The sequence below is a fragment of the Coregonus lavaretus genome (assembly GCF_964263955.1).
Source record: "Coregonus lavaretus genome assembly, chromosome: 19".
Taxonomy (NCBI): domain Eukaryota; kingdom Metazoa; phylum Chordata; class Actinopteri; order Salmoniformes; family Salmonidae; genus Coregonus; species Coregonus lavaretus.
The window spans coordinates 8,615,473-8,639,774 of NC_140006.1; the positions used below are offsets into that span (position 1 = coordinate 8,615,473).

General features: G+C 43.5%; 1 protein-coding gene across 2 annotated transcripts in view; it reads right to left on the reverse strand.

Annotated features, from left to right (window-relative positions):
* LOC311146498 (rho GTPase-activating protein 12-like) overlaps window positions 1–19,248 on the reverse strand; it is a 79,411-nt gene extending 60,163 nt beyond the window's left edge. For both annotated transcript variants that reach the window (XM_084183001.1, XM_084183000.1), the window contains exon 1: window positions 19,000–19,248. In XM_084183001.1, coding sequence (XP_084039127.1) covers window positions 19,000–19,026 — 27 coding nt within the window. In that variant the 5' untranslated portion in view covers window positions 19,027–19,248. The remainder of the gene's footprint in view (window positions 1–18,999) is intronic.
* Window positions 19,249–24,302: the final 5,054 nt, after the last annotated feature.

The window sequence follows — 24,302 nt, forward strand, 5'->3', positions numbered from 1 at the left end:
AAATTATCACATTTTCTAAATAATTACACAAGATTGAGGACATTGCATTGGTGCTTCACAAAACTTTTCTCAATTCAACTTCAATCAATTCACCCATGCACAACTTGCCAGGTGCACAGAAACTCACAAACAAAAAAAACACACCCTACAGGAAACTAACCCCTAAAGGAAGATTAGTTAAACTAAAAGGAATCTAGGCTAACTCAAGATTACGGGCGTCACTCACCAGTTGGGAGGAGTACATGCTGTGACAGCTAACAACAACAACACAGCAACATGTGCTGCCTGAGAGGCCAAACGCCACCGTGCAGGAGAGCAGAGCCAGCATGATATGACACGGTTTGACAAGTCAGAATGACAGGGTTCAACGAGTAGAGCAGCTCAGAGTCCCATTATATTTAGAGCTGCTGTAACTGTGCTGTCCGTATTCTCTCTTTACAGAGGGCTGGCATGAGAGGGACAATGTCTGTCAGAGAAACGGAAAGAGGGAGGGAGGGAGGGAGGAGTGGTATTGACAGAGAATGTGTGAGAGACTAATTGGCTAAAGGTTATATATGTATACTATGTGTGTATACTGTGTGTGTGTGTGTGTGTGTGTGTGTGTGTGTGTGTGTGTGTGTGTGTGTGTGTGTGTGTGATCAGGAACGGACTGCTATCCCACTCCCCACTGACACAGAGTTTTGATTTCTACATATCTATAGCAGCACTGTCTTTGTGCCTCTGCGTAGAGTACAGAGACACCGTATAGGCGATTCCTGTTGAATTTGCATGATGTGTTTAGTTCACCTACATTCCGTGTTTGCTGCATCCCACAGAAAACTGAGCCAATACATTGGTCTTGCTCAACTGGTTTTGAGGAGGTTTCTTTTCAGTGTTGCCGACCAGAAATACATGTTTGGCAGTTGGGATTTAAATGACAGAAATTCTGAATGAAAATAACGGTTTTCCAAGTACAGTTGAAATTCTCAACACGCATGAATAACTATGAATCAAATCAAGTCTGTCAGAATTGCACTTCAACAAACCTTGGCTCTGCCTGCCTGAATGCCGACGCTATCCATTTTACATTTTATCCCTGATCGAAAAAAGCCCATTCAAGGCCATAGCCTAGCCTATACTTTTTCCTATGCAATCTGTGTCTCAAATGGCACCCTATTCCCTATATAGTGCACTACCTTTGACCACAAGATCCTCTAGTCAAAAGTAGTGCACTATATAGGGAAAAAAGTGTAATTTGGGATGCAACCTAAAGTGTGACTAGATTAATGAGAGTAGCGTGGTGGGATAGGATGCTTCATCTTTCCCATCTTTACTGTCTATAGCCAGCCTTATAGACACAGACTCTTGATGTATCACCCAGCAGTTCTATCTGTCAGCAGGGAGGAGAGGAGATAAGGTGGAGGAGAGACAGCAGCGGCAAAAGGACAGGAAGTAGGGAGTGTTGAGAGACGCTGACCCACTGACTACTCTGTCTCTGGCTGCATCTCAAATGGTATCCTATTCCCTAGTGCACTACTTTTGACCAGGGCCCAGAGGAGATAGGACTCAGCCTCTGTGTCTGTCGCTAGTGTCTCAACCTTGGTGCTGCTCCTGTGTTTTGACAAGAGCCTGATAATCATGTAAGTGGCCATGCCCTCCCTCCTACTCAGACCAAGGTCAAGAGAGATAGAACACAGAGAGGGAGAGAGAAAGAAAGGAGGAAAGAAAGAGAAAGTGAGGCATAGGCAGAGGATGGAAAGGAAAGAGAGAGAAGGAATGGATGGAGAGAGAGAGCGAGAGAGAGAGGCCAGAGAACAGGGAGAGAGAGGATGATCAGCTCTCTACAAGCCTGCCCTACTCCCAACCACAGCAGACCCAGAGAGTGAGAGAGGGGCCATTGTGGTGTCTAGTCCTGCTGGATACTGCTGCCTGGGAAAAGTCAACAGATCAGGTGTGCTGGATTCAACTCTGCTTAAATACCACTTCCATGTGCTAGCTACTAGCTAGACTGTCTGCCTGGGCATTTGCTGGATAGGAGATGGTCACCAGAAGAGGTGGATTCTCTGGTGTAAAGTCTCACCTGATTGCGAGAACAGAAATATTGACATTATGATATTTGATGTTTTGCACCGTATATAATGTATTCTTCCAGCCGTGGCCTACACTACAATGAAAACAGATCCAACTACTTTGATGAAAAACGTATTACTGATGCAGTACAACAGACCTTGCTAGCCTATTTCCTGCCCAGTTAAATGTGTTCTCCAGGGCTGTGTGGCTGATACAGACCTAGACCTATATAGCTAACTCTGGAATTCAACGCTCCTGAAGAGCAGTTGCCAAGTGGTTTTCTGTGTTAGATTAGGGTCTGACGCTAAAGACAAATGAGATATTTTACTATGTCATGGCATGATGGTAGTCACTGGTCAGGGGCTTTATTGTACTTTTGACAAACATAGCATACTAACAACTAACACGCCTGAAAAGCTTTCCCATGGATGTCTCTCTCTCTCTGGTGTTCTGACTGTGTGTTAACACTAACCCTCAAGCTCCTCCTAAACAGATTGGAACAGATTTTGGGAAATCAGAGAGAGAGAGAGAGAGAGAGAGAGAGAGAGAGAGAGAGAGAGAGAGAGAGAGAGAGAGAGAGAGAGAGAGAGAGAGAGAGAGAGGCGCACGCTGCACTGTCAAAGTGTCAGTCTAACTGTTCTTTATTGGATTGTTCTCTACACTACACTGCAGCATAGTAGCTTCCGGAGACCGTATAGGCTAGTGTTTCTCCAAGGATATGTCCCAAATGGCATACTATTCCCTATACAATATAGTGCACTACTTTCAACACACTATCACAGCATATTGTGAAATACACACGAATTACTTATTTGAAATTTGTGACAGGCACACGAAAAAGTCCACTTTTTTGTTCGTATTACACCATTTTCTTCATAATGCATTTAGTCTGTATTACACAATTTTCTTTCTTCATAACGCATTCGTGTATACACAAATTCCAATTTGTTGTTGCTAACGTTAGCTAGGCAGCTAACGTTAGCTAGGCTAGGGGTTAAGGTTGGGTTGGGTTAGGTTAGGGTTAGCTAACATGCTAGCTAAGTAGTTAAAAAGTAGTAAGTTGATGCAAAATTGCTAATTAGCTAAAATGTTAAAGTTGTCCATGACGTGATTCGAACATGCACCGTTTGGGTTGCTAGACGGTCGAGTTATACGCCCACCCAACATACCTGACCAACCTCCCTCCTATCGTTTCGTTCTTAAGTAACACTGTCTTTATCTGTGATTGAAATGCACTGTATACAAAATTGTGAACTGCAAACAAAACAATATACTTTTTCGTGTGCCTGTCACGAATTTCCAATAAGCAATGTGTGTCCATTTGACCAGAGTCCTGTTCAAAAGTAGTGCACTACATAGGGAATTGGGTGCTATTTGGGACTCTGTTTGACCTTGCAGTATTTGCTTGGTCATTGGAGTAATTTCAGACTACAGTCCTCTCCTCCTCTCAGTCCTCTCTCTCCTTAGAGTAAGGCCCTGGAGATTCTGGCTGCGTGTGAAATGGCACCCTATTCCCTTTATAGTGCACTACTTTTGGACCCTGTAGGCTCTGCTCAAAAGTAGTGCACTATATAGGAAACAGGGTGCTATTTCAGACACAACCTCAGTCTGCCCTGAGAACCAACCAACCAACGCCTGGCCTCATCTGGAAGACCAGCTAGCTACACCAGCTAACAGCCTGCCTGCCTCGCTGCCTTCCTTCCTTCCCCCTTTATTGAATTTGTTGATTTTCCCCTCTCTTTTTCAATTTCTGCTGAGCTCCACCATTTGTATTCCTCAGGCTGGCAGGGCGGTGCGGTGGTGAGATAGACGGCGGGCCTAAAAGGCAGCCATTTGTAAAGCCGTTAACGCCGCTCTCTGAAGAGAAAACACAAATTGTTTGTGAAAGACAGCGTCTGGTGATCTCTTTCTCCTCGTCCATTTCTTTGTTGAGCCGCTGATAAATGGTATATGGCGTTAAAATAACTGTGGTGTTACTAGAGCTGTGCATACCCTCGCACTACTCACCACTATCCTGTTCTAAGGGCCCCCGCTAAGGATATCGAGTTGTTTTAGTCCACCTTGGTGAGGTGGGGCAACTACTGGTTATGAATTACTGTGAGTCATTTGCTTTTAATCCAACAGGTTGGCACTCTTAAATCCCTCTGTTCTCCCTGCCTCAAAGGTTTTAGTAGGCGAGGTCTTGACATGCCACTGGCTGGCTGTGTTGGATCTGACTTGGCCCAAGCTGCATCCCAAATAGCACCCTATTCCCTAAAGTGCACTACTTTTGAGCAGGGCCCATAGGGCTGTGGACAAAAGTAGTGGACTCTATAGGGAACAGGGTGCCATTTGGAACACAGTGATAGTTGTGTGTTCCCTTCCTCATACCATTCCTCTCTCCTCCTGTATTAAAGGCACGGGTGTGCTGTTATAACATGTGCCTGTGGATAGGGAGGACGGACACGTGGCTTTTTCTTTTAAATCTTACTGTTGCTTGAGGAGATAAATGTTCCCTTACTTGTTTTATTCATTCTTTCAGAAGAGGGGGACAGGTTGATACATGATGCTGTTTAAGACAGGGAGAAGATGAGTATGAAATGGGTCAGAGAGAGAGAGGTGTACTAACTGTAGATTCTGAGGAAGTGGAGCAACAGAGTTGGCCTGTTTTCTGGGTCTCTCTCTCCCTCTCTCTGTGCAGTAAGGCCCAGGCAGGCCGGTTAAAATAGGAACTCTGCCTGCTCTGCGATGATCAATGACTCTCTCAGGGGAGTCCGACTACAGGCTTCTAAGCTAACCCACATTAGCCAGCCAGCCAGTACTGAGTTGTTGGTGAGAGAGGGAGAGGCTGCGCTGCAGACTGACCTACTCTCACACTGCAGTGCCTCTGAACACAGATAATGTCCCAAAGGATTAGGGCTGCTACCAAAAGGCTCAGAGATGAACTAGGCACAGAATGGACACTGTGTGGTGCAGTAACACCATAGAAGACTCACAAGGATCAAGAGGAAGAGGAGAATGAAGGCAAGCCTAATCGAATAATCTAGTAATGTGATCTAAGATTGAGTCATGCACTGACAGTCAGGGGTAAGAAGGGGTGAGGAGATTTGACCAGGAGGGACCTGACAGTAAACCAATCAGACAGCAGACACAGACAAGTCACTTTCTGAGCTGAGTTCTGTGATTGAGTGTTACTGTTTCTGTCTGCAGCTTGATTGACTTGGTTTTATCTTTCAATCACAAAGGCCTAGAATTTCAGACAGCTTAGAGTAGGGATGGGCAACTTTGATGGAGATGGGGGCCACAAAAAATCTGAACTCATCATGAGGGGCTGCTGTGGCTCACGGGTCTGCGTACCCACATCTATACCACACATGCAGTCAGAGCCAGCCGTAGCCTTTTGGGGGTCCTAAGTGACATTTTGTTGCTAAATTACCAATCTAAAAAATGTTAGCTGACATGGGCTAGGCTAATTGAGTGATTACAGAAGAGAAAAACTGCTGATGCACAACCAAATTTCAAAATTCTACCTGACTGAGTTCCTAAACAAATATTTTTAAATACATACAGTACCACTCAACTTTGCACACCACTTTGGATGTAGCTCAGTTGGTAGAGCATGGCGTTTGCAGCGCCAGGGTTGTGGGTTCGATTCCCACGGGGGGCCAGTATAATTTTTTTTTTACAAAAAATAATAATAATGTATGCACTCACTAACTGTAAGTCGCTCTGGATAAGAGCGTCTGCTAAATGACTAAAATGTAAATGTAAAATGTACTCATTCCAGGGTTGTTCTTTATTTTTACATTTTTACTTTTTTCTACATTGTAGAATAATAGTGAAGACATCAAAACTATGAAATAACACATATGGAATCATATATTTTATATTTGAGATTCTTCAAAGTAGCCACCCTTTGCCTTGATGACAGCTTTGCACACTCTTGGCATTCTCTCAACCAGCTTCACCTGGAATGTTTTTACAACAGTCTTGTAGGAGTTACCACATATGCTGAGCACTTGTTGGCTGCTTTTACTTCACTCTGTGGTCCAACTCATCCCAAACCATCTCAATTGGGTTGAGGTCGGGTGATTTTGGAGGCCAGGTCATCTGATGCAGCACTCCATCACTCTCCTTCTTGGTCAAATAGCCCTTACACAGCCTGGAGATGTGTTGGGTCATTGTCCTGTTGAAAAACAAATGAGAGTCCCACTAAGCACAAACCAGATGGGATGGCGTATCGCTGCAGAATGCTGTGGTAGCCTTGCTGGTTAAGTGTGCCTTGAATTCTAAATAAATCACAGACAGTGTCACCAGCAAAGCACCCCCACACCATCACACCTCCTCCTCCATCCTTCACGGTGGGAAACACACATGCAGAGATCATCCGTTCACCTACTCTGCGTCTCACAAAGACACGGTGGTTGAAAACAAAGATCTCACATTTGGACTCATCAGACCAAAGGACAGATTTCCACCGGTCTAATGTCCAATGCTCGTGTTTCTTGGCCCAAGCAAGTCTCTTCTTCTTATTGGTGTCCATTAGTAGTGGTTTCTTTGCAGCAATTCGACCATGAAGGCCTGATTCACGCAGTCTCCTCTGAACAGTTGATGTTGAGATGTGTCTGTTACTTGAACTCTGTGAAGCATTTATTTGGGCTGCAATTTTTGAGCTGGTAACTCTAATGAACTTATCCTCTGCAGCAGAGGTAACTCTGGGTCTTCCTTTCCTGTGGCGGTCCTCATGAGAGCCAGTTTCATCATAGCGCTTGATGGTTTTTGCGACTGCACTTGAAGAAACATTAAAGGTTCTTGAAATGTTCCATATTGACTGACCTTCATGTCTTAAAGTAATGATGGACTGTCATTTCTCTTCGATCATTTGAGCTGTTCTTGCCATAATATGGACTTGGTCTTTTACCAAATAGGGCTATCTTCTGTATACCACCCCTACCTATTACAACACAACTGATTGGCTCAAACGCAGTAAGGAATGTTTTGGTTACTACATGATTCTACAATGTAGAAAATAGTAAAAATAAAGAAAAACCCTTGATTGAGTAGGTGTGTCCAAACTTTTGACTGGTACTGTATATTTTTGGGGAAATTGATCCGTGGGCCTGGGTCGCCAGGTGCCCATCCCTGGCTAAGAGAGTGAGATTCTGAGATTTTCATAGACGTCATCATCATCAGCCCCAACTGCTAGTGTCACTGGTTCACTGCCACGGGCATAATGAGGAAGATCCATCTTACTCCACACTCCAGAGGATCTGAGTCCCAAATGGTACCCTATTCCCTACATAGTGCACTAGTTTTGACCAGGGCCCTCGTCAAACGTAGTGCACTATAAATGGAATAGGGTGCCATTTGGGAAGCAGATCTTCTGGAGTGTGGAGTGAATGAATTAGAGGCGTCAAGCTGGAGCGTTAATATGACCACACAAGGTCAAGGGTCGCGGGATGAAGAGACTAGTCTGTTCATCGGTCTGCAGTGAAATAAGGGATATCCCATGATCCTTAGCTCTGCCTCAGCACCGATTGGCCACTGGATGATAGGTCTTGTATAAGGCTGTGATGTCTAGTCTAGATTGTGTGAATCTGCACTTGAAACTGGTATAAAGACCAATGTTAGAGTTCGATTCATAAATGTTGTTCACTGATAAAGACAATCTAAAATAATCATAAAAGGCAACTAGGCTTTTGAAAGCATCCACAGAGCCCTACGGGCCCTGGTCAAAAGTAGTCAGTGTTTTCCCTAAGTACATGAAGTACAGTGTTTCCCATAAGTGCCAGTGTTTTCCATACTTTTTCCACGTCATAAATTAACTAGGCTTCTTTTAATTTAAACGTCAGAAAAGTCTGTATAGCCTTCTCCTGCTAGAATGAACGATATGCATCATCTAGTGATCTATTGCTAGAACAGGTGCTTGTCAGTCACAAAGGGAGCGATGACAGGAAATACTGCTGTCTGTCCCACCTCTCAGCACCTATGTTATTTTTGTGCACTGTGGTAGAATTTATTTTCATGAAGGGAGAGCATGATGCTTCTTCATCGTCTCCTGTGAATGAATTTACACGTCCCATGTAATGTAAGTGGTAACGATGAGTTGAAATCCACGTAATTATTATTTGGTGGCACATTCATTTATTTTCTTTCGCGTGTTTCATATAATCAGCCACGGAGTTGGAGCGCATAGGCTACTTACTGTGCTTTGATTGACGACCGAACAGCAAGTGTGACTAGTTTAAAAAAGGTGTCGAACTGACCGAATAAATTCAATATCCTATATGCCTTTGCTATCCATAAATCATACAATGTAGTTATATATGTCCATGGTATCGCATCGGGACAAGTAAACCAAATATCTTGTTTATATTTTCCTAGGATTTGAAGCCCATTTCGAGACTCGCCAGTGGCCGCTAAAGTGACTCGTCAGTGTAGCCTAGTGACGGTTCTTTTTGAGCAGGTCTTTTAGGTGAACATCATGAACCGAATCGCATCGGTGAGAGAGACGCTCATTTGGCTACTTCTGCTTTTTGGTGATTATCTGCATCAAATCAAATATTATTTGTCACATGCTTTGTAGACAACAGGTGTAGGCTAACAGTGAAATTCTTACTTACGGGTCCTTTTTCAACAATGCAGAGTTAAAGATAAGATAAAAAATAACACATTTAAATAGTGACACAGTGAATAATGAATAAAAATAACATGTATAGGGAGTAGAAAATAACATGACTATATACAGGGAGTACCAGTACCGACTCGATGTGCAGGGGTACAAGGTAATTGAGGTAGCTATGTACTTTACATATAGGTAGGGGTAAAGTAACTAGCAGCAGCGTATGTGGTGAGTGTGAAAGTGTGTGTGTGTGTGTGTGTGTGTGTGTGTGTGTGTGTGTGTGGTGTCTAGCCTGGACAATTCGTCGGCCAGTCTGCACAGCGTGCTATCGACCCAGCGTGGTATCGACCCAGAGCTTATTGGACTTTCTGCCGGAATCACTGGACCCTAGCGCCGGATCATCGCAACCAGCTAGCTAGCTGCAACCTGTTGTTGGCTGATTACCATTGCCCTATAGCAAGCACCAGTTAGCCTTGAGCTAGCCTCAGGCCCATCTCCCGGCTATCTACCTCTCTGTCAACCGGACGGGACCTCCTAGTGTTGACACTGAGCCCCGCCGATCCAACACGACTGGTTTGCCGACGAAATAGTCTGATGTGGTTTCAACAGGCTTCCCGTTGCGACGACCACGAAGATCCATCTGCCAGCCCCGGCCCGCTAGCACACGCAAACTACAACTGTGCTCCCTGCTAGCTGTGCTGAAGCACCAATTTGAACTGCTCTCGGACTCACATATTGCTGTTCACTGGACCTTATGATCACTCAGCTGCACAGCTGATGCCTGCTGGACTGTTCCTTTACACGGTACCCTGTCCTGTTTATTCTGTTTAGCCTTAGCCCAAACGTTATCGCTATTTCCAGTTGTTGTCTTAGCTCTCTCTAATAACACCTGTGACTGCTTTATGCCTCTCTCCCATGTCAATTATGCCTTGCCTATTGCTGTTTGGGTTAGTTCTTATTATACAATTTCACTGTAGAACCCCTAGTCCCTCTCAAACTGCCTCAAATAGTTCCTTTGTTCCACCCCCCATACACGTCGAGACCGGCTCAATCGGTGCCTCCAGTGACGCCATCTCTTTCATTGTTACCCAACGCTTAGGGTTACCTGAACTGTACTCATATCCTTCCATATCCTTTTCTGTACATAATGCCCTGAATATTTTCTACAATGCCCGGAGAACTGCCCCCTTTATTCTATGTACCCAACGCACTAGAAGACCAGTTCTTAAAGCCTTTAGTCGTATCCTTATTCTAGTCCTCCTCTGTTCCTCTGGTGATGTAGAGGCTAACCCAGGCCCTGCAGCCCCCAGTATCACTCCTACTCCCCAGGAGCTATCATTTGTTGACTTCTGTAACCGTAAAAGTCTTGGTTTTCTGCACGTAAATATCAGAAGCCTCCTTCCTAAGTTTGAGTTATTCACTGCGTTAGCACACTCCGCCAGCCCTGATGTTCTAGCAGTGTCTGAATCCTGGCTTAGGAAGGCCACCAAAAATTCTGAAATTTCCATCCCCAACTATAACATTTTCCGTCTAGATAGAACTGCCAAAGGGGGTGGAGTTGCAATCTACTGTAGAGATAGCCTGCAGAGCTCTATCATACTATCCAGGTCTGTGCCCAAACAGTTTGAGGTTCTACTTCTAAAAATCCACCTTTCCAGAAATAAATCTCTCACTGTTGCTGCTTGCTACAGACCCCCCTCAGCCCCCAGCTGTGCCCTGGACACCATATGTGAATTGATTGCCCCCCATCTATCCTCAGAGTTCGTACTGCTTGGTGACCTAAATTGGGATATGCTTAACACCCCGGCCATCCTACAATCTAAACTAGATGCCCTCAATCTCACACAAATTATCAACGAACCTACCAGGTACAACCCTAAATCCGTAAACATGGGTACCCTCATAGATATCATCCTGACTAACTTACCCTCTAAATACACCTCCGCTGTCTTCAACCAGGATCTCAGCGATCACTGCCTTATTGCCTGCGTCCGTAACGGGTCCGCGGTCAAACGACCACCCCTCATCACTGTCAAACGCTCCCAAAAACACTTCAGCGAGCAGGCCTTCCTAATTGACCTGGCCCAGGTATCCTGGATGGATATAGATCTCATTCCGTCAGTAGAGGATGCCTGGTTGTTCTTTAAAAGTAATTTCCTCTCAACTTAAATAAACATGCCCCATTCAAAAAATACAGAACTAAGAACAGATATAGCCCCTGGTTCTCCTCAGACTTGACTGCCCTTGACCAGCACAAAAACATCCTGTGGCGTACTGCATTAGCATCAAATAGCCCCCGCGATATGCAACTTTTCAGGGAAGTTAGGAACCAATATACACAAGCAGTTAGGAAAGCAAAGGCTAACTTTTTCAAACAGAAATTTGCATCCTGTAGCACTAACTCCAAAAAGTTTTGGGACACTGTAAAGTCCATGGAAAATAAGAGCACTTCCTCCCAGCTGCCCACTGCACTGAGGCTAGGAAACACTATCACCACCGATAAATCTACAATAATCGAGAATTTCAACAAGCATTTTGCTACGGCTGGCCATGCTTTCCACCTGGCTACCACTACCCCGGCCACCAGCTCTGCAACTTGCTAGGCAAATCCCCGCCTTATCTTAGCTCATTGGTCACCATAGCAACACCCACCCGTAGTCTGCGCTCCAGCAGGTATATCTCACTGGTCATCCCCAAAGTCAACACCTCCTTTGGCCGCAATTCCTTCCAGTTCTCTGCTGCCAATGACTGGAACAAATTGCAAAAATCTCTGAAGCTGGAGACACTTATCTCCCTCACTAACTTTAAGCATCAGTTGTCAGAGCACCTTACCGATCACTGCACCTGTACACAGCCCATCTGAAATTAGCCCGCCCAACTACCTCATCCCTATATTGTTATTTATTTTGCTCATTTGTACCCCAGTATCTCTATTTGCACATCATCTCTTGCACATCTATCATTCCAGTGTTAATACTAATTGTAATTATTTTGCACTATAGCCTATTTATTGCCTTACCTCCATAACTTGCTACATTTGCACACACTGTATATATATGTATTTCTGTTGTATTTTTGACTTTGTTTTGTTTTACCCCATATGTAACTCTGTGTTGTTGTTTTTAATCGCACTGCTTTGCTTTATCTTGGCCAGGTCGCAGTTGTAAATGAGAACTTGTTCTCAACTGGTTTACCTGGTTAAATAAAGGTGAAATAAAATAAAAAAAATTAAAAAAATGTTGTGTTGTGTGCGTAGGCGTATGCAGTGTGTGTGTGAAGGCGTATGCAGTGTGTGTGCATGTGTTTGTGTGTCAGTGTAAGTACAGTGCCTTGCAAAAGTATTCATCCCACTTGGCGTTTTTCCTATTTTGTTGCATTACAACCTGTAATTTAAATAGATTTTTATTTGCATTTCATGTAATGGACATACACAAAATAGTCCAAATGGCCTAGTCAAAGCCAAGACCTCAATCCAATTGAGAATCTGTGGTATGACTTAAAGATTGCTGTACACCAGCGGAACCCATCCAACTTGAAGGAGCTGGAGCAGTTTTGCCTTGAAGAATGGGCAAAAATCCCAGTGGCTAGATGTGCCAAGCTTATAGAGACATACCCCAAGAGACTTGCACGCTCAAGTTTTCAGTTTTTTTGGCTTATTTCTGGTTTGTTTCACAATAAAAAATGTTTTGCATCTTCAAAAAGTGGTAGGCATGTTGTGTAAATCAATTGATTTAAAAAAAATCTATTTTAATTCCAGGTTGTAAGACAACAAAATAGTAAAAATGCCTAGGGGGTGAATACTTTCACAAGCCACTTTATGTGTGAGTGTGTGAGTCCAGTGTGTGTGCATAGAGTCAGTGCAAGAGTTAGTGCAAAAAAGGGTCAATGCAGGTAGTCTGGGTAGGCGTTTGATTAGCTATATAGCAGTCTTATTTATAAGTCTTATAAGTCTTAAATATAGACAGATTCCACACTGAAAATATGCAAAATCATTACTTTGATCCATTTGACATTTCCAAAGAACAATCAGAAAAAACTCAAATCGAACGTCTGTATATCGAAAATAGATTTTGGTTTGAGCCCCGTTTCAAATGATCACTCTTTGAGTATAACTGTTCCAGGCATAAGAGATGCGTATCACTGCGCACTGGCAACATTTTTCATTTGGAAAAATATTCTGTTATATTACATCAAGTTTTTATTTACAATAAAATAGATCCGACTTGACTGTGGGCTCGGGAAATAAGAGTGTCTTGTCTGCTAAATTAACAAAAACAAGGCTATGCCATTGCACAGCCATAGGCTTCTACAAGCAAGCGCCACTGCTGAGGTCACTGCCTTTTTGAAGATTGTGTTCCACAATATAATATAACCAGTTACTAATCTTTTTTATTGACTGAATATACAGTTGAAGTCGGAAGTTTACATACACTTAGGCTGGAGTCATTAAAATTCGTTTTTCAACCACTCCACACATTTCTTGTTAACAAACTATAGTTTTGGCAAGTCGGTTAGGACATCTACTTTGTGCATGACACAAGTAATTTTTCCAACAATTGTTTACAGACAGATTATTTAACTTATAATTGACTGTATCACAATTCCAGTGGGTCAGAAGTTTACATACACTAAGTTGACTGTGCCTTTAAACAGCTTGGAAATAGTACGCAAGTATAAACACCATGGGACCACGCAGCCGTCATACCGCTCAGGAAGGAGACGCGTTCTGTCTCCTAGAGATGAACGTACTTTGGCGCGAAAAGTACAAATCAATCCCAGAACAACAGCAAAGCACCCTGTGAAGATGCTGGAGGAAACAGTTACAAAAGTATCTATATCCACAGTAAAAACGAGTCCTATATCAACATAACCTGAAAGGCCGCTCAGCAAGGAAGAAGCCACTGCTCCAAAATCACCATAAAAAAGCCAGACTACGGTTTGCAACTGCACATAGGGATAAAGATCGCACTTTTTGGAGAAATGTCCTCTGGTCTGATGAAACAAAAATAGAACTGTTTGGCCATAATGACCATCGTTATGTTTGAAAGAAAAAGGGGAATGCTTGCAAGCCGAAGAACACCATCCCAACCGTGAAGCACGGGGGTGGGAGCATCATGCTGTGGGGGTGCTTTGCTGCAGGAGGGCCTGGTGCACTTCACAAAATAGATGGCATCATGAGGAAGGAAAATTATGTGGATATATTGAAGCAACATCTCAAGACATCAGTCAGGAAGTTAAAGCTTGGTCGCAAACGGGTCTTCCAAATGGACAATGACCCCAAGCATACTTCCAAAGTTGTGGCAAAATGGCTTAAGGACAACAAGGTCAAGGTAATGGAGTGGCCATCACAAAGCCCTGACCTCAATCCTATAAAAAATGTGTGGGCAGAACTGAAAAAGTGTGTGCGAGCAAGGAGGCCTATAAACCTGACTCAGTTACACCAGCTCTGTCAGGAGGAATGGGCCAAAATTCACCCAACTTATTGTGGGAAGCTCATGGAAGGCTACCTGAAACGTTTGACCCAAGTTAAACAATTTAAAGGCAATGCTACCAAATACTAATTGAGTGTATGTAAACTTCTGACCCACTGGGAATGTGATGAAAGAAATAAAAGCTGAAATAAATAATTATCTATACTATTATTCTGATATTTCACATTCTTAAAATAAAGTGGTGATCCTAACTGACCTAAGACAGGCAATATTTACTAGGATCAAATGTCAGGAATTGTGAAAAACTGAGTTTAAATATATTTGGCTAAGGTGTATGTAAACTTCCGACTTCAACTGTATATGGGGCAATTAGAATGTTTTATGTGTAATGATTATGATAAATTAGGCATTGTTGAAATCTGTTAAGAATGACAGTGTTCTCTGTAATTCCGCATTTTCTGATGTGAGGAATGAGGTCCGCCTCTGCTTGCTTGCACTTGCCCTTAAGTTTGAGTCACTGAATGACTTGGCGGTGTGTATAGTGCTGCTCAATAATTGATTTGGTTAGGCTCTGTCTTCCTTGAAAACAGGAGGTGTGTAGAACACAAAGGATATGATTGTTTGGGTCCGTACCGATTCCAATTTTTTAGGGGACAAAACTTACCAATACCAATACAGTGGGGGAAAAAAGTATTTAGTCAGCCACCAATTGTGCAAGTTCTCCCACTTAAAAAGATCAGAGAGGCCTGTAATTTTCATCATAGGTACACGTCAACTATGACAGACAAATTGAGATTTTCTTTTCCAGAAAATCACATTGTAGGATTTTTAATGAATTTATTTGCAAATTATGGTGGAAAATAAGTATTTGGTCACCTACAAACAAGCAAGATTTCTGGCTCTCACAGACCTGTAACTTCTTCTTTAAGAGGCTCCTCTGTCCTCCACTTGTTACCTGTATTAATGGCACCTGTTTGAACTTGTTATCAGTATAAAAGACACCTGTCCACAACCTCAAACAGTCACACTCCAAACTCCACTATGGCCAACACCAAAGAGCTGTCAAAGGACACCAGAAACAAAATTGTAGACCTGCACCAGGCTGGGAAGACTGAATCTGCAATAGGTAAGCAGCTTGGTTTGAAGAAATCAACTGTGGGAGCAATTATTAGGAAATGGAAGACATACAAGACCACTGATAATCTCCCTCGATCTGGGGCTCCACGCAAGATCTCACCCCGTGGGGTCAAAATGATCACAACAATCCCAGACCACACGGGGGGACCTAGTGAATGACCTGCAGAGAGCTGGGACCAAAGTAACAAAGCCTACCATCAGTAACACACTACGCCGCCAGGGACTCAAATCCTGCAGTGCAAGACGTGTCCCCCTGCTTAATCCAGTACATGTCCAGGCCCGTCTGAAGTTTGCTAGAGTGCATTTGGATGATCCAGAAGAGGATTGGGAGAATGTCATATGGTCAGATGAAACTCAACTCGTCGTGTTTGGAGGACAAAGAATGCTGAGTTGCATCCAAAGAACACCATACCTACTGTGAAGCATGGGGGTGGAAACATCATGCTTTGGGGCTGTTTTTCTGCAAAGGGACCAGGACGACTGATCCGTGTAAAGGAAAGAATGAATGGGGCCATGTATCGTGAGATTTTGAGTGAAAACCTCCTTCCATCAGCAAGGGCATTGAAGATGAAACGTGGCTGGGTCTTTCAGCATGACAATGATCCAAACACACCGCCCGGGCAACGAAGGAGTGGCTTCGTAAGAAGCATTTCAAGGTCCTGGAGTGGCCTAGCAAGTCTCCAGATCTCAACCCCATAGAAAATCTTTGGAGGGATTTGAAAGTCCGTGTTGCCCAGCGACAGCCCCAAAACATCACTGCTCTAGAGGAGATCTGCATGGAGGAATGGGCCAAAATACCAGCAACAGTGTGTGAAAACCTTGTGAAGACTTACAGAAAACGTTTGACCTGTGTCATTGCCAACAAAGGGTATATAACAAAGTATTGAGAAACTTTTGTTATTGACCAAATACTTATTTTCCGCCATCATTTGCAAATAAATTCATAAAAAATCCTACAATGTGATTTTCTGGAGAAAAAAAAATCTCATTTTGTCTGTCATAGTTGACGTGTACGTATGATGAAAATTACAGGCCTCTCTCATCTTTTTAAGTGGGAGAACATGCACAATTGGTGGCTGACTAAATACTTTTTTCCCCCCCACTGTATATCTGCGGATATACGGTTTTACAGCAGGGTAATTAATAAGTGTAATTTTCCCACACTGAATTCTCATAAATTGATATCGGAAAGAGCAATTGTCCAATAACTATGCTTCAAATGTTGATTTCATTCATTGTGACAATAATGACATCATGAGAATGGCTGCAAGTGTTCAGAGAAGCATGAGATTCCCTTTTTTCTTCCTATTTATTGATTGGTTATCCGTTGAATTATCGGCCAATAACATCGGTGAACCGCTATATCGGTCAGGTTCTGGAAGCGTGTGATGGCGGTGGACACCTCATCACACGCACACTGAGGGTCTTTGCCTGGGGTCTATTTCCATATACAAGAACAACCACAAGCCTAGCTGACGCCACCAGTATAGGGTGTAGGGTGCGATTTGGGACGCATCCATAGACTAGAGTACCATCTCACAGACAAGCCCCATATAAAAGGCTTCTTTATAAGCATTATTTCAGCCTGAGCTGGCAGCATTTATGGACTTTTATATGGAACCAGTCACCCAATGATTAATTCATGAAATCATCCCAAGATAGCACTATTATTCTGCAAAGGGGACATTTGTTTATCACCAGCTAATACTTACAGCACCAATAAAATAATGGATAAACAACAAAATGAGACCCAGTCGCAGACACTAAAACTCAAAGCTGCATCATATCAACTGCAGTGAAATGTGTGATTCCCTCTCTCTCCCTCCCCTCTCCTGCGCAACAATAACGTTAAAATCCACAAAGCAATATTACAAAATATTCTGTCCAGAACATATTATTTTTACACCCCCACCACCGCTGCCTCCAGGCTATTCTCACCAGCCAGCTGTCCAAACAAATGTTACATAGCCTCAGCTCATCCCGGGCCGCTTATGTAATATGGCATGGCAAGCGCTTAGCACACACACACACACACACACACACACACACCCTCGTAGCTTAGTCACTGTCCCGCGGCATGCCATGCAATCATCCCTCTCAAGACAAGATCAAACCATCAATCTCAAGCGCCCAGTCAGTCATTGCTTATTGATGTGCAGCAGATCTTATAAGTATATAGTATATATATAAATAGTCCTCTTATCTTTCAAGGAATTCTACGAACTGTGATTGTGACGTTAAAGAATAAATAGTTAAACAATAGGACCAGTCTGTAGTGCTGGATGGGTTTAAGCCCTACTCAAACGCATAGCAGCCAGATCAACTGCTTGTGTGTATGTTGTGTGTGCGTGTATGGTGACTCTGCGTGTGTGTGTGTGTGTGCAATGCATGTATAGCACTAGGTGTGTGTGCAATGCATTTGTGTATAGCATAATGTGTGTGTGCAATGCATGCATGTATAGCACTACTAAGCTCAAAGTTACATGTATACATGCTTACCGAGCTTGTGTGTAATAATGTGGTATTTTATGTCACAAATGAAGTATTATAAAATACTTCAGGCCAATAAACATAATGGTCTAGTGCTCACAGAGTGCAGAGAGACAGTATACTTTAATTTGAAAGCCCCAGCTGGCATCAGTGGCATGTTGTGCATCTGTTTGCTTTGTGATGAAGTAAACTACTAAAGTTAGTTGAATTCACTGACTGAAAGTCGTTCTGGATAAGAGCGTCTGCTTAAACAGGGGTCTTCAACCTTTTCTTGCCCAGGGACCCCGCCCAGGCAAATCGGTGACCCAGGGACCCCCATCATATGTTAGCAAAACACTTGTCATATCGTCAGGTGAAGCATAATGGCAAGGAGAAGTAAGCAACATTTAAAAATGAATAGATTTGGTTGATAGTTTTTCATAATTTTGACCTCTCCACATTATAATTGGAAGAGGAAGTGTAAACTCTAACATAGCCTATTAGCTACTTTTTCGCTAATAGCAGCTGTTAAGCTGGCTAAACAAAGGTTAGCCATGTGTTGGCAAAAATGAATGTCAAGAAAGCTTACCAGCAGCCAGTTGCACTGGTACTTGCGGGTGCTTTTTCAAAGGCTATGTCAGATACTCCAGTGAGTGTAATTAGCTCCAATGAGTGTAATTTGCTCAATATTAGGAGTTGAGAAATAAACTTGACATCATTTTCTACTGTAGGTATGTCAAGTATTAATGTGCCCCTCTCTGTGGTATGTTTTGTCAATTGTATTGCCAATTGCCAATCAATACAACTTGATTGTCCCCAGAGGGTAATTTGGTTTGCAAGCAGAGGTAATATAATTATACACAGTCCATACAAAATTGTTTAAAACAGATCACACAAAAGACAAACTAGCCTAAGTTCTGTGTTGACGTTTCTGTGTGTTGTTCCTGTTTGGTGTGTGTGTTTGTGTGTGTGTGTGTGTGTGTGTGTTTGTGTTTGTGTGTGTGTGTGTGTGTGTGTGTGTTCTTCTATCCTTGTGGGGACCTAAAATCCCCAAAAGTCCCCACAAGGATAGTAAAACAAGGAAAATTCTCCCACGTGGGGACATTTCCCACGTCCCCATGAGGATAAAGGCTATTTTAAGCTTAGGGGTTAGGTTTAGGGTTACAATTAGGGTTAGGAAAAATTGGTTAACTAATTTTAGGTCCCCAGGACGATAGAAGAACATAACGTGTGTGTATGTGTGTGTGTGTGTGTGTGTGTGTGTGTGTGTGTGTGTGTGTGTGTGTGTGTGTGTGTAACCAGCGGTCTTACCGTAACTGTCTCGTCGGTTGGGTACATGGCGTCCCTATTGGATTGATGCAGTGTTCTATCCTCAGTGTTCTATCCTGTGGTGCTAGTGCAGGGGCAGGGAAGAGACAAAAAAATGCAGCCCTCTCTCTCTCTCTTTCTACTCACTCTCTCACTGACTGACTATCATCGAGGCACGCTAGAAAGACACTGCTGCCTGTGCTAAGGAAGGACACTGCCAGCTACACACACAGACCAATACACTTACATAAACAGAAAGCATGCATGCCAAGCTCAAAGTGACACTACTCTCTCTGTCTGGCTCAACAGCCACTCGCTCGCTCTACGCTGCTGCTGCTGGCACTGTGCTCCAACCAATCCACATGCAATACCGCTCAGCACAGCCCGTCCCATCAGATACAACTCCCCCCACCCCGTACAATCTAATGCACACACACGCACCCGCACCCACAGATCTCCAATTCAAGCTCACAGAGAGATTAAGAAAAGCTTCACATAAGAGCAGCCACTGTGTAGGGCTGGGAATTGCCAGGGGCCTCACGATACGATATTATCACGATACTTAGGTGCCGATACGATAAGTATTGCGATTCTCACGATTCTATATGTATTGCGATTCGATACTGCGATTTTTTTGCGATTTGATGTTCCAAACATATTGCTCACTATATGTCTGCTGCAGAGAGACAAAAGAGAGCATGAGAAAACAAGTTTTGATCGTTCAGGGAAATGAAAGTGCTGAAAACATGCTGGCTCACTATTTAAAAAGAAGATGGAGAACAAGCTATAGGATGAAAAATATTGGCGTTTTGGCGCAGGTACAGCCGACTAGCGCTACCTAACGCTATATATACTTTGAGTCAAATATCCATATAATATTGTCCAAAAATAATATTGCGATATGTAACTATCGATTCCCCCCCCCATCTAAAACAGTGCCGTTGGAAGAGAGCCGGAACAGAAAGAGGCAGAAGGTTAAAAAAAGAGAGGGACAGATGGGGGGGGGAGACAGAGGGACACAGAGAGAGAGAGAGAGTAGGAGAGAGAGAGAGAGAGTGGGAGAGAGGGAGAGGACGAAGGAAGGAATGCAGGACACTGGGTGAGTCCCCATGATCACTTTCCTTCATGGATTTGAAAGGAAATGACTGGTATATGGAAACTCCAGCTAGCCCATGCCTACACCAATCCAATGCTTTTAAATTTGTGGGAAGTAGCGAACAAGTGCACACTTTGGGAGGAAGGACAGATCATTTGGATGTAGCCAAGCCCCTGAGCCCAGCCTCCTCTACTAAGCTTACCCTAACCTTTGGTCTCTTACACAAGAGACTGAAGAGAGAGAGCAAGAGAGCAAACTCAACACAGGGGTGGGCAGAGTGCCAGGGTCGTTCCCAGCAAGAACACAGAACACACCCTCCGCCTCTACAACTCAGGCGCAGAGGGAAAAGGCTCACAGTCCCACCTCTACATTAGACCTAGATTGTGACATTCAACATTACTCACTACTACAGTACACTGTAGTACAACACAGCGCAGTGCTGATTTAGGATAGGGCTGTGGCGGTCATGAAATTTTGTCAGCCGGTAATTGTCATGCAAATGGGTTCATGCGAGTGACTGACTGATTGTACGAAGGGGGAATTCACACTATCACTGATAACCAATTTGGCAGTACGCCCAGAACATTGCTCTTGGAACTATAAGGAGTATCTCAGTTAAGGTAAGAAGCCTGGTGTGGTATCAGTCAGTCTCATGCAGGAACCAACCATGCTTATATGACTTGTTTGTGTAGAGTGAGCGCCCCTTTTCAGAGTTTCATCAGGCTTGTATTGCGTTTGTGAACCTCTCCGGCCGTGATAATAAAGATTGCATAATTGACTTTGAATCTGAGTCCTTAGTGGTGAATTTCCACAACAATTCTGGCGTCACGAAACAGGATGTTTGATCTTCTTGACATGATCCATCAGTGAAGGTCTGAGAGGGAACACCAGTGGCGCATTCTCGTCTCACCAAAGAGGACGAAGACCCACCCGGACCAAACCTCCTCTGTGGGACGCATCCGGGAGGAAACACAACATCCACGAAACCTAGAAGGACAACTCAAATTGTGAAGCATTTACAGTGGGGGAAAAAAGTGTTTAGTCAGCCACCAATTGTGCAAATTCTCCCACTTAAAAAGATGAGAGAGGCCTGTAATTTTCATCATAGGTACACATCAAATATGACAGACAAAATGAGAAAAAAAATTCCAGAAAATCACATTGTAGGATTTTTAATGAATTTATTTGCAAATTATGGTGGAAAATAAGTATTTGGTCACCTACAAACAAGCAAGATTTCTGGCTCTCACAGACCTGTAACTTCTTCTTTAAGAGGCTCCTTTGTCCTCCACTCGTTACCTGTATTAATGGCACCTGTTTGAACTTGTTATCAGTATAAAAGACACCTGTCCACAACCTCAAACAGTCACACTCCAAACTCCACTATGGCCAAGACCAAAGAGCTGTCAAAGGACACCAGAAACAAAATTGTAGACCTGCACCAGGCTGGGAAGACTGAATCTGCAATAGGTAAGCAGCTTGGTTTGAAGAAATCAACTGTGGGAGCAATTATTAGGAAATGGAAGACATACAAGACCACTGATAATCTCCCTCGATCTGGGGCTCCACGCAAGATCTCACCCCGTGGGGTCAAAATTATCACAAGAACGGTGAGCAAAAATCCCAGAACCACACGGGGGGACCTAGTGAATGACCTGCAGAGAGCTGGAACCAAAGTAACAAAGCCTACCATCAGTAACACACTACGCCGCCAGGGACTCAAATTCTGCAGTGCCAGACGTGTCCCCCTGCTTAAGCCAGTACATGTCCAGGCCCCTGAAGTTTGCTAGAGTGCATTTGGATGATCCAGAAGAAGATTGGGAGAATGTCATATGGTCAGATGAAACCAAAATAGAACTTTTTGGTAAAAACTCAACTCGTTGTGTTTGGAGGACAAAGAATGCTGAGTTGCATCCAAAGAACACCATACCTACTGTGAAGCATGGGGGTGGAAACATCATGCTTTGGGGCTGTTTTTCTGCAAAGGGACCAGGACGACTGATCCGTGTAAAGGAAAGAATGAATGGGGCCATGTATCGTGAGATTTTGAGTGAAAACCTCCTTCCATCAGCAAGGGCATTGAAGATGCAATGCTACCAAATACTAATTGAGTGTATGTAAACTTCTGACCCACTGGGAATGTGATGAAATAAATAAAAGCTGAAATAAATCATTCTCTACAATTATTCTGACATTTCACATTCTTAAAATAAAGTGGTGATCCTAACTGACCTAAGACAGGGCATTTTTACTAGGATGAAATGTCAGGAACTGTGAAAAACTGAGTTTAAATGTATTTGGCTAAGGTGTATGTAAACTTCCGACTTCAACTGTATGATCTGTGTAGTAATATTATTTGTATCTCAGAACTATTTGCATTGCTAGTTATAGCCTAATGTTAGCTAGCTAACGTTGAACCTGGTTGGTTAGCTACCTGCAGATTCATATAGTTGGGATTATGAGTTGGGATTATGGTTCATTGTTTAGCTAGCTAGCTACATGTCTAAACAAAAGACTCTACTATGCAAGCAACTATTTCAATAGAATGTTTATGATGTCACTGCGACAACTGTCGATAGACGTAGCTGGTAAATTCGCTCTGGCTATCTACTCCGATTTCAGAGCACTCTCGTCTGAGTGTGCCAGAGCGCATAATAACTGACGAATTTACAAACGTTCAACACCCGTTGAATATGGCCGTTGTCAGTAAACGTTGGCAAAAAAGCGGAATAATATTTTTGCCAGCAGCACAGTTGCAATCACCAACGCTTTGGATAACATAAAAACAGCCTAACCAGCTCTGGAAGGGCAAGTAAATTGGTCAGTGAGCTGTTCTCTCATTTGTGTCTGGAATTAGCTAGCAAGCTAGCCAACGTTAGCCAGTTAGCTTGGGTGCTTGACTGCTGTTGTTAGGTCAGAATGCTTGGCTCAACCATACTCCTCTGCGAAATAATCCAGTGTGTGCTCTGAATGCTCCGAGAGCAAAACGCTCTGAATTTACGAACGGACAATCTGACAACGCTCTGAGTTTACGAACGCCCAGAGCGCACTCTGGCACCCCAGATTAAATTTACGAACACCTAGTATAAACCAGCCTTTAGTCTTGAAATCTTTGGTTGTTTAGTACATAGCCTCACATGTGAATCCTTAAAGAGATGGGTGGGGATAAAGCTTAAGAGGATGTGAACGATGCTGAATTGGTGTAGACAAAGAAGAGCTCTCCATTAGGTACCAAAACATTCAAGGGCCATTTTCTCTTATCAACTTTCAAAGCAGAATTACTTTCCCATTGTTCCTCAACTGTAGCGTATGAGAGACAATTTTCTAGCTCTGAGTCTCTACTTTTATCCTATGTAAAAAACACCCTTTCAAATTTTGCTACATAAGACCGAATCGAGCCGGTTGGTCACATATGTTTTACAAGTGGGTCGAGGCATTTCCATGTCGAAGAGCCATAGCGTGTACTGTGGCCAAAGCTCTCCTGCAAGAGATCATTCCAAGTCTGACCTGGGTAAGAGCACTCCCGTTGGCACTGACGAGCATGTGAGGTAGGTCTCAAACTGTGACTGGTCTCTCCCCACACAAGGTACTAACTGGACGCCCCCACTCCTTTCCCCCAAAATAGGTTAACCCTTCAGGGAATGAAGGACGACATGGTGGCTTATTGTGTATCTCTTAACGGTGTTCTTAAGACTCTACTCCCATGGGTGAAGTCTTCTCTGCTGAACCTTGCAGGTGTTGCTCACCACAACCTGAAACCAGGAGATTTCATTGTGGTCAAGGATCTTTCGAAAAAAGAGTTGGAAAGACCCCATGTGGAAGGGACCATACCAAGTTCTCCTGACCACAACCTCTGCTGTCAAGGTAGAAGAATGAGATATGTGGATACACGCCACAGCGGAGATTGGAGTATCTGTCCATAGGATCACTTTAAGCCGTACACTCCACAGAGCTGGGCTTTACGGAAGAGTGGCCAGAAAAAAGCCATTGCTTAAAGAAGAAAATAAGCAAACACGTTTGGTGTTCGCCAAAAGGCATGTGGGAGACTCCCCAAACATATGGAAGAAGGTACTCTGGTCAGATGAGACTAAAATTGAGCATTTTGGCTATCAAGGAAAACGCTATGTCTGGCGCAAACCCAACACCTCTCATCACCCCGAGAACACCATCCCCACAGTGAAGCATGGTGGTGGCAGCATCATGCTGTGGG